This window comes from Chelon labrosus (genome assembly GCF_963514085.1).
Source record: "Chelon labrosus genome assembly, chromosome: 16".
NCBI lineage: Eukaryota > Metazoa > Chordata > Actinopteri > Mugiliformes > Mugilidae > Chelon > Chelon labrosus.
The window spans coordinates 223,577-235,016 of record NC_140349.1 but is presented as its reverse complement, the minus strand read 5'-3'; the positions used below and the strand labels follow the sequence as shown (position 1 = coordinate 235,016).

At 46.5% G+C, this 11,440-nt stretch overlaps 2 protein-coding genes across 2 annotated transcripts; both read right to left on the bottom strand.

The window, feature by feature from the left end:
• Positions 1-4,018: 4,018 nt before the first annotated feature.
• On the bottom strand, positions 4,019-7,568 carry LOC311501727 (uncharacterized protein). The gene is made up of 2 exons (XM_084563710.1): positions 7,304-7,568; positions 4,019-5,591 (listed from the first exon to the last, which is right to left on the bottom strand). Exons 1-2 carry the CDS (start codon positions 7,500-7,502, stop codon positions 4,915-4,917), a joined length of 876 nt encoding a protein of 291 aa, XP_084419836.1. The 5' UTR covers positions 7,503-7,568; the 3' UTR covers positions 4,019-4,914.
• A 135-nt stretch (positions 7,569-7,703) lies between these two features.
• Positions 7,704-10,937, bottom strand: LOC311501722 (uncharacterized protein). Its single transcript, XM_084563701.1, has 2 exons — positions 10,528-10,937; positions 7,704-9,247 (listed from the first exon to the last, which is right to left on the bottom strand). Exons 1-2 carry the CDS (start codon positions 10,823-10,825, stop codon positions 8,406-8,408), a joined length of 1,140 nt encoding a protein of 379 aa, XP_084419827.1. The 5' UTR covers positions 10,826-10,937; the 3' UTR covers positions 7,704-8,405.
• Positions 10,938-11,440: the final 503 nt, after the last annotated feature.

Genomic DNA, 11,440 nt, shown 5'->3' with positions numbered 1-11,440 from the left:
ACATCCTGCACAACAGGAAATGTTCAAAGAGTTCTTCAGGGGATTTCAGAATTCCTTGTGTAATGACACAAGGTCCATAGACCTTTGTCAAAAGTCTGTAAGTTGTTCCAAAGATCCTTCAACCTGTAGGGACAGCTCACAGACGTCTAGCTGTCATTGAGCTGGTTAGAGACGAGAGGAGAACGCACTAAAACTGATGTTAGAATCATCTGAAACGTTAGCTCAGTTTCCTTTTGTTCAGACATTCTCCTGAGCTGAGACTGGACGAACAAAAACCTCGGCAGAAAATATCTGAAGTACGGAAACAGAAGAATGAGTCTGAGATCAGTAACCAGCAGCTGGATGAAGGTCACTGAAGGAACGTTGTTCTGGTCGTGTTTGGTTGGTGGTGGCTGGTGAACCAGAGAAACGTTCATGCTCAGCTGGAGCAGATGAAACATCCAGGAGGCGGCGGTGATGCTGCAGCAGAGTGTTAGTGAAGGATCCCAGTCTGCTGCAGACGCCCGAGCAGCCTCTGCACCAAATGATGCAACGCTGAGTCCAGGCCACACAGCTGAGGGGTGGGGGGGTGTGTCCTGAATGTAAAGCACCTGTTGCATCGGCTTCTCTGAACCAGAGAGACTTTGTTTGTTCAGGTGTAATAAAAAAGACAAGGCAGCAGTTTGGTACTGAGTCGCTGTAGAGAGGGATTCATGTCACGGCCGACGTTTGAGGAGCTTACATCATACTCTTTCATCTCTGACCCCAAACTGTTTCATGTAGTTACTAGAGATCAGCGTTGTTCTGGTCACTGGAGGAAGCTGCCTCCACAAATCACAGTCCAAATTAACAGCTCGTGTTCACGCTAGAAGACTAGATCTGTTTCTGAGCCTGCTCTCTGAAGGACTACACCGCAGGGTTGGGTTCATTCCCCCATTTAACCTCATTAACCACCTTCACGTAGAGACATACAATATTTACATAAAACATACTGTGCTGCATTCAATGACCCTCTGGAATGTGAGGAGTCTCAGTCTGCTGGTGAAATGTGACTGCAAACAGAAATCAAGAAAACAAACTAAATGTTAAAAACTAAATTTGTTTCTTGAATCTGAAATCTCTGGAGTTTGTGGCTTCCACCGATTAACAGCATAAATAAATCAGTGTCCAGAGTCTGAAGAGTGATTATGCAGTGAAGTCAAATCAACCAGAGACCAGAGGCCTCATGTACAAAGACTGGTGTGGATTTCCTTCTAAAACGTGGCTCACGCTCAGATCCAGAAGCACATTTCCTTCGTACGTCCCAATCGAGCACGTTGTACCTGACCCCTCCCTGACCACGCCCCCTTTTAAATATGCAGATTATATTTAAATTGACCCTCCACCTGAGATTCCCCTCTCTGCACGATCAGAAATGAAAACATAAGAATGAGTAAGACGGAAAAAAAGAAGAACTTCACAGAAAGAGAACTGGAGACGCTACTCACTGGAGTGGAGACAAACATGTCCTCTTTGAACGAGTACATACGGAACATTTTTGTCTGCACGCACCCTTCGTACATGAGGCCTAAGGTCTTGGTGTTAGTGATGGTTAGTGATGGTTAGAGATGGTTAGCGATGGTTAGCGATGGTTGCTAGTCCCAGTCCGACACAGGGGATCAGTTCTTTGTCTTTTTGTCATTTTATTCTTGGAGCAGTTTAATATGAAGAGAAGAATGACAGCGTCTCATTTTATAAAACTAATCTAAAATATGAAGATTTAATTATGTCACTCAACTTATAAACTTTAATGAAATAAATATGTCCAACATATTTAAATATGTAATAAAAAAAACTGTTAAAAAGCATCCAGACGGACTTTAAATGTTGGATCATGTCTTTTACTTGCATTTTACTTCATGTACCTGCAGATGTCATTAAAAGCTTTGCCTGTTTTAGACACATTCATTAAGACCAAGTCTTTATAAACTGCTGCTTGTGCAGGCGTTCACATTTGATAACATTTCTTAAATCTGGTTTCAGAAACGTTCTAGACGTTGTACCTGGATGGTGCTTTACGTCGTCCTGAAGGCTTCTCTACAGTTGTGTCTCTGAGCACTGAACAGACCTCAGACTGCCAGCCTGGTTTCCAGACTCTTCCTCTGAAATATATAAAAGCTGATGTTCATTTGTGATACGACTGAATGTTTTCACTGGGTGCTACTACAGGGACGCTGCAGAGAATAAACACTACGGCTCGTTTTATAAAAGGGTTTTTGTATCGGATGCACTTGTAACCTTGAGAATAAATCTGTTAAGTCTTTTTGTGGTTCGTGGGAACGGAGACGCTGTGATGGAAACACAGTGCCCCCCGCTGGGCCACAACCAAATGACACTGTAATAATGTCAACCACTATTATGTTTACCGTACTGCTATTACTTAACAATGTGGATGATGGTGTAAATAAAGGCTACTGTGGAATATTACTGAGAGTCTGGAGCGATTCTTACTCCTGCTCACAAAGTCACCCCAACCTTGGGGGTTCAGATGTGTCTCTGCTGGGGTTCTAGGAAATGTTAATGTGGACTCTAAATACTAGTCTTTAAACTTCAGTAGTCCTGTGATGGGTTTTGGATGCCTTCAGATGTTTTAAAAAGCCCTGAAGGAGTCGTCCAGAAATAATTGAAACGCTCTTCCTGGAGTCTTTGAAGGGGGTCTGGGTTGTTAAAATGGTTCACAGGGTATTGAAGGAGTTCTGGGTGGACTTCTGGATGATCCACTGATGTTTAAGGAATCCCAGGGGACCAGCAGAGCTTTATGGGAATCCAAGTATCACTGAGGAAGTTCTAGTGTGCCATGACTGTGTTTGAGTACTAAGGTGTCTCAAAAGGAACTGGAATTCCCAGAAGTCCTCTGGATGTTCGAATGGGATGCGAGTTCTTGAGGTAAAGGTCTTGAAGGTGTTTGATGAGGATCAAGACATCGTTGAGAAAGTCCCCTCAGTGTGTTTGACGGGAGTTCAGGAGTTCCTTGTGGGATGACACAAAGTTCCTTAGACCTTTAGGGACAACTCAGAGATTTATTGAATGGGTTAGAGAATCATTCAAGGTGTTTGGGGGTCCAGGCTCTGAAAGTACGGAGATCAGCGGTTGTTGAAAAGAGATCCACAGATGACTGATAAAGTTGGGGTACGAGTCGTTTTAGGAGTCCCATAAAGGAGCTCCTGGATCTTCCTCAAAGGACTCCTGTACCTTATGATAGAACTGTTTAGGAAGTTGTTGGAGTCCATTGAAGCATTGTGATATGGATTAGAGTCCTGGAGGAGACATCACTCAGGTTCGGTTGGATTCTGAGTCTTTAAGGGAGGTGCTCCTGGAGTACTGCGAGGAAACTGTTTGAGATTTTCTGTTTTATTTTTTTATATTTTAGAATTTAATCTAATGAATTATACAATTTTTTTCAGCGTAAGTTTGAATTCAACTGATCTCCATGTTTAGCATGAAGCTGTTTTAAATGAACGCTCTGCTGCCATCTGCAGGCCAAGCTCCACACTGCACATTCACGCTCCAGGACTTTGTTTTTATAAACATTCCTCCGATGACATTTGAATTTTATTTCAACAATTAGCAGCTGATTCTCTGGACTGGTAGAAGAGTTGAATAGTTGGGGCGTGACAAATGATGAATGCAACGTAACTCCTCTCACAACTACATGAACCCAGTTCAGATAGGAAAGTGTTTCTACATCAAGTAAAAGAATAAATCTGACAGTTTGTTTTCTGTAGACTGATGCTAAACTAACTTGACCAACCTTTAACACGTCTAAGGGAAGAATTTTGCTTCTTGAAGGAACCCCGGTGGTAACCCTGGATGTTTGTAGTGTTAACAAACATGAACCCAGAACAGTCAGATTCTCTATTTGTTAAGTTCACCAGACAATAACATGAAATGGTTAAAACTGAGTAAAATGTGTCAACTGTGAGATGCAGAAACATTTCTTATAAACACCTGGTTTCATAAACGTGATCTTTTGAGGAATCACAAAAGAATAAACAGAAGATTGAGTTTTTAAATCATCTGGTTTTATTATTTCAGGAATGTCGTCCAGTTCTCGTTAGATTAAAAACTCTAAACGTATGTTTCCAGGTTGTTCTATCACCATCTGACTGGAAGGTTTGTTTTTCCAGCCCCTCACTGTCATTGGATGAGAAATAAAAAGGTTTTTATCCAATGACAGCAAAGATACGTTTGATGCATCTGCACCAGTTTCCTCCAGTGTAGAAACGTCTGTTAAAATATAGAAGATATAAAAATACAATATACGTCTCTTCCTCCTTGTTCTGATACGTGTCTTCACTGACTTGGATAAATGTTTAAAAAATCATCGTCTTTTGTTTAATGGCAGCTGGAGAAGAAAATGTTTGGCTGATGTTTGTCCCGTCTCTTCTGAGGTTCTTGAGTCAGTCTGTTTCAAAAGCCCAGAAGGACACTTTCAGAAATCTGAGACCGTCTTCCTTGAGTCTTTGAAGGGGTTCTGGGTTGTTGAAGGGTTCTGGGTGGACCTCTGGATGTTCCATCGAGGTTTTAAGGATTCCCAGGGAACCAGCAGAGCTTTATGGAAGTCCAAGTGTCATTGAGGAAGTTCTAGTGTACATTGAATGTGTTTGAATACTAGGTGGTGACCTTTAGGTGTTGACCTTTAGGTGTTGACCTTTAGGGACAACTCAAAAACTTCAAGCAATCAATGAAAGGTTTCTGGAGGTATTTCAGGAAATCAGCAGTTGTCAACAGACAATTGAGAAAGTTGGTGAATGAGTCGTTTTAGGAGTCCCATAAAGGAGCTGATAGATTTAGTTTTTGGGAAAGTAAACAGAAAACCTCAACAGTGTTTCAAACCAGGAGATGAGCCGTGGTAAAATAACCTCAGCCACATCAACATCAGTCCGACCGTGAACCTCAGGTCTGTGGAGGTTTCTGAGCAGAGTGCGTCCGAATGTGCCGCTTATAGTTGGAGTTGTCACTGAACCTGCGGCCGCACTCGTTGCAGCAGTACGGTTTCTCGCCCGTGTGGATCCTCAAGTGTTTCTGGTAGCCGTCGAACCGTGTCAGCCTCTTCCCGCAAATGTCGCACGTGTATGACTTGTCGACCTTGGCCTGGACTTTCCGGTGGACCTGGACGTGTTTGGCCCAGTGGCCGCGCTGAGCGAATGCCCGGCCGCATATGGTGCAAATGTACGAGTCCACCACCTCCGGCGGCGGCACTTCCAGCTCCACGCAGGTGTGCAGGCCGTTACCTAAAGCTGGATCCGGAGCGTCGGGTTCGTCCTCCACGAGGTCGGAGCAGGGCTGATCCGAGGTTCCCGGCCGGGGGCCCAGCTCCAGGTCTTCCGGGCCCTGGAACTTGTGGAGCGAGGAGTTCCTGAGTCCGCCGCCCTGCTGCTTTCTTCCTCTGCTGCTCTGGAACAACATGACACTGACATTGTCCTGCTCCGACGTATGAGACATCTCGCCCTGATGATCCAACCACTGCTCCTCCTCCTCCTGCTCCTCCTCCTCCTCCTCCTCCTCCTTGATGTCAGGAGGCTGCTCTTCGCTCAGGTTCAGACTGGAGCTCCACTCCTGCTGCTCAGAGACTGTCAACCATGAAGAGAACAGAGTCAGGAAGTGAGAGATGAAATCAGAACCGTTATTTATATTTATTTTTACTAGACTGAAGAATAGTGTCCAGATGGAAACGCTGCCTGTTTTCCACAAAGAGCTGAAATGATTATTAATTAATTCCCCAAAAACCTCCTCAGCTCCAGATACATGGTCTACTCAGGGACGTCCTGGACCAGAGCAGCAGAACCCAGAGGCCCCAGGGCCCCAGAGAAAGCCCCACCACCTGGCCCCTAGCATGATATGATATGATATGATGAAGAAAAGTCCAAGCAGCAGGTTCTGGTCTGGACCGTCAGAACCTGGACTTTAATCAGACCAGAAAAAGGTAGAGGAGGATGAAGAGGAAGAAGAAGAAGAAGAAGGAGGAGGAGAGGTAGAGGAGAGGTAGAGGAAGAAGAAGAAGAGAAAGAAGAAGAAGAAGAATGAGGAGGAGGAGTCAGAGGTCCACAGTGGTCCAATGAATGAGGAGAACCAGAACCAGGGTCCTGGACCAAGGATCATTTATCTTGACCCGTGAGGTTCTGATAGAAGGATCTCAGACCAGTCAGGGGGTCCATGCTGACCTCTGCCCTCTGGACCTGGAGTCAGGGTCTGATGGAGACTCATGTGGTTATAATGTTGTGGCTGATCAGACTGAAAACACCTCCAGCCTCCAGCTGCTTCCATTTAAACCCAGTGAACACGTTTTAATCTAATTCATTCATTCATTCATCTTCTGTAACCTCATGGGGGGTGGAGCCTATCCCAGCTGTCACTGGTCTAGAGGGGGGGGGGGGGTCCACCCTGGACAGGTCTCCAGTCTATCCCAGCTGTCACTGGTCTAGAGGGGGGGGGGGGGGGGGGGGTCCACCCTGGACAGGTCTCCAGTCTATCCCAGCTGTCACTGGTCTAGAGGGAGGGGGGGGGTCCACCCTGGACAGGTCTCCAGTCTATCACAGCTGTCACTGGTCTAGAGGGGGGGGGGGGGGTCCACCCTGGACAGGTCTCCAGTCTATCCCAGCTGTCACTGGTCTAGAGGGGGGTCCACCCTGGACAGGTCTCCAGTCTATCCCAGCTGTCATTGGTCTAGAGGGGGGGGGGTCCACCCTGGACAGGTCTCCAGTCTATCCCAGCTGTCACTGGTCTAGAGGGGGGTCCACCCTGGACAGGTCTCCAGTCTATCCCAGCTGTCATTGGTCTAGAGGGGGGGGTCCACCCTGGACAGGTCTCCAGTCTATCCCAGCTGTCATTGGTCTAGAGGGGGGGGTCCACCCTGGACAGGTCTCCAGTCTGTCCCAGGGCTAACACAGAGAGACACTCACACCTACGGCCAATTTAGAATCACCAATGAACCTAACCAGCATGTCTTTGGACGGTGGGAGGAAGCTGGAGAACCTGAAGAGAACCCACGCAGACACAGGGAGAACATGCAGACTACACACAGAAAGGAACCAGTCGGCCTGGATTAGAACCTAGAACCTTCTGGCTGGGAGGCATCAGTGCTGACCACCCGTTTTAATCTAATTACTAAAGATAAATAAATAAAAGTATTAAAGCAGCTGTGATGGAACAGGAACATATCAACACATAGAACTAGAGTTTACTGCTCTAGTTCTATATTTATTCATGTCTCTAATGTGAAGTAGATGTTTCTGACATATTAACACACACATGACCATAATACTCCCATAATACTCCTCCAGACCTGAGCCGTCGCCCTGCACGGAGATCCGGGGCTTCCTGCTCAGGTCCAGCATCCGTCGCTGGCGGTCGATCTCCAGCTTGGAGCGGGAGATCTCCTCCTCGTACTCCGCTATGGTCCTCCCGAACACCCCGAAGATCTCCTCCGCGGCCTCGGTGAGCCGCTGGTTGATCAGCAGCCTCAGCATCTCGATCTTGGACATGACGGCGACGAGGAGAGTCGGTGATAATAACAGAGAAAGCCTCCTCAGCAGCTCCTGCCTCTCCGCCAGGCGCCTTGTTTACTAGTTACACTTCCGGGTAAGTGGCGCATGCTCTGTTTCTACTCTGCCCTTTACCCGGGATCTAGCGCCCCCTGCTGGACGCGGCGACGATTACACGTTAATTATAATTAATGTTTTTTAAGCTTCAAGTTAAAATAATTAATATAACTGTCTGGTTTATTTGCTTCAGCATCTTTCAGTCAGAGGAGGAGCTCTTCAGGTAAAGAGCAACACCGACAACTGAAGCAACAACTTCACACATGATTCATTCTTTTGTAAAACACGACACAGGTTGATTTAATGTTGTGGTGGATCCACAGAGACGAGCAGAGTCTGATAAATCGTCCGTCATTTATTTCCCAGAACACTCAACGCTCATCAGGACAAATTAGGAACAAAAACCTTTGATTAAAAACAGAAACATTTAATCACAGAAGTTAAAATTAAAAAATCCTCCCTGAGACACGGGCAGAGTTTATTTTCCATATGAAACACGTCCTCATTGTTTCCAGAGGTTCATGGAGTCTCCTCCATCTTCTCCTCTTTCTCGTGTCTTTGCTCTTTAAATCCTGACGCTGCTCTCAGAGCTGGAGCTTAACATCATCACCAGAGGATGAATGAGATGTCAGATCTTTAAATAACGACGGATCTGAGTCAGACACTTGTTTTAAAACCCAGTGACTCTTTTCAGTCTTGTCTTCTTCTACTCTGTAGCCGAGGATTGTGGGTAATGGAGTATTTAGAGCCTTTAGCTTTTAGCCCTGATCCTAAACTTTGTGTTGTGACGTCAGAAGACACTGGCGCTGATTCTTTAAGACTGCTCTCCTGCTGTCACCGTCATCGTCAGCTGTGAGCGACGGGTGCAGAGATCAGGCCTCTGTTCGCACACGGGTGTTTGTAGAAGCAGGACAGCTGGTTGAAGCGCCGTTCGCAGACGGAGCACCAGTACGGCCTCTCACCGGTGTGCGTCCTCAGGTGCACCGTCAGGTTTCCCTTCTCCACGAAGCCGCGGCCGCAGTAGCTGCAGCTGTAGGGCTTCTCTCCAGTGTGGCTGCGGATGTGGCGCACCAGCGACGCCCTCCGACCGAAGCTCTTGCCGCAGACGCTGCAGCCGAACGGCCGCTCGCCCGAGTGGATCCTCATGTGCGTCCGGAGGTTCCCCCGCTGCGTGAAGCTCTGGCCGCAGACGCTGCAGTCGAACGTCGTCTCCCTGTGAACTCGGAGGTGACGCTTCAGGCTGCCGCTGAGCTCCAGGTGCTTCCCGCACACGGCGCAGGCTCTGGGATGAGCTGAGGTGTGTGCGACCAGGTAACTCATCCTCTGGAAAGACTGGCCACAAACCCTGCAGCTGAACTCAGGAGGACGCTGTTTGTGTTCCTGCAGGTCAGAGGCGCTCCTCCTCTCTCTGTCTGACCTCTGACCTTCTGCTGCCGTCTCCTCTGGTCTGCAGAGTCCAGACTCCTCCCTCCTGTAGTCTTCGCTGTCCTCTGTGTCGTAGTCCTCGGCCAGGACAGGGACTTCGCTCTCTGCTTCCAGAACTGAAGCCGGATCCAGGTCCTCTCCGGCGGCTTCGGTTTTAATGTGAGCAGCCGAAAACCCGGTGTCCGTCTCATCAGAACGGCCGGTCTGAACCAGAACCTGGTGATCCGGAGCGTCTTTTATCCAGGAGGAGTCCTGCAGAGGGTCTGACAGGAGGCAGTCCTTTAACATGCAGTCTGCGTTATGTCTGGCACAACGCCACCAGCACTTCATGTTTAATGGTGTTCAGCTGATTAATACTTTAACGTTAAGTCATCTTAAAATCTGCATTCATTCATTTAACGTTAGTAAATGTTTATGGGATGTTTCTGTTCAATCTAATGCAGAGGTTCACCAGGTAATGTGTCTTTAGTTGTCCTCAGTTTTCACAATAACACACACACACTCACACTCACACACACACACACACACACTCACACACACACACACACACACTCACACACACACACACACACACACATATTAGGGATGCACCGGCCCAGAAGTGCATTTTCAGTTTTCGGCTGAAAAACTTTTATCACTGAAACAGGATGTTGTGACGACACAAGCAGCAACCGCAGCCAGCACGGGCACGTCTGTGTGGACGTATTCCAGTATAGACAGTATTATAGAAGTATTATATAAATATTATAGAAGTATAATAGAAGTATTATATAAGTATTATAGAAGTATTATAGAAGTATTATAGAAATATTATATAAATATTATAGAAGTATCATAGAAGTATTATATAAGTATTATAGAAGTATTATAGAAGTATTATAGAAATATTATATAAATATTATAGAAGTATCATAGAAGTATTATAGAAGAATTTTAGAAATATTATATAAAGTATTATAGAAGTATTATACAGTTTAATAGAAAGACCCACTGACAGTGATGTGCATTGCAGAGGTGCAGTGCACCATTTTTTCTTAATAAAGATAAACAGATAAGCTCAGTAACATCTCAGTGGATAGAAGCTGATTTCCAGCTGAAAAAGCTTCTGCTCCATTATTATTTAATGAGTGGAGTCAAATCAAACATTTTATTTTATATTGTGCGTTGTTGGAATGTGCTAAATAAATATTTTCCTAATTTTGTAATTGAAATATTAATATTAATTTATGAAACTGCTATGCATTGATTTTAGTGAGGTTAGTTAACAGTCATGTCCATGAATGGAACTAATAATTATCATAATAATTTCGGCCTTGGCTTCTAAATTTTTGGTCTCAGCCAAGAATGTTCATTAGGGTGCATCCCTAATATATATATGTGTGTGTGTGTGTGTGTGTGTGTGTGTGTGTTGAGACATTTGTTTTGTTATTAACATTACATAAATAAAATTGAATTGAATTGAAATTGAACTAAACTAAAATAATGTAAAATAAAAAGAAAACAATTCTGCATATTATTTTTGTCTTGTAACATTTGTTCCGACCTGCCTCCCGGTTCCACTTCTCCTCCCCGGACCCGGACCCGGACCCGGACCCGGACCTCAGACGGTCCATCTGCCGCCGCTGCCGGTCGATCTGCTCCTGGTACCGGGCCACGGTTCTCCCGAACGCGCCCAGGATGTCTTCCACCGCCGCCGTCAGCCGCTCGTTGACGAACGTCCTCAGGGTCTGGATCTCCTCCAGCGGGCTGCCGTCCGGGTCCACACCGCCGAGGACCTCCGCCGCCCGGGTATGAAAGAACGGAGAGGTCGGCGACGGGGACATCAGCGGCTCAGCGGACATTTCTGGATTTAACGGAATCTTCTGTCACGTTAAACCGGTGACAGTCAAAGAAGAACCGGGAGTTTAAAGTAGTGAAACGACCCTGGAGCAAAATGTAATGACGGACACTGAAAAGTAAACAAAGCTGCTGCGGTCCGTCAGGAAAAGGCTTCCGGAGGAACCTCTGTGTGGACGTCAAAGGTTCCGGGAGAGCGACGAGTGGAGGAAGCAAAGACCGGAAATAATAACAAGTAATTAATTATAACAAATATAACAATTATATTCTGTTAAAATAAAACTCTGAACATCTGAGTCAGTGGCCACTTCATTAGGTACACTAGTCAGACCTCAGAAAAGCTGCAGAGCCAGTTTGCAGCCAACGACTCCAGCTCTGTCAACTACAACCCCCCCACTCTGTGAACGACTCACCCCCCCCCCCCCAGGCTGCTGGACCAGACGCTGTGTCTCCGTCCACCTTGAAGCCAGAACCCCCCCCCCCCCCCCCAGGCTGCTGGACCAGACGCTGTGTCTCCGTCCACCTTGAAGCCAGAACCCCCCCCCCCCCCCCAGGCTGCTGGACCAGACGCTGTGTCTCCGTCCACCTTGAAGCACTGTGCTGATCACGGATATATTTAA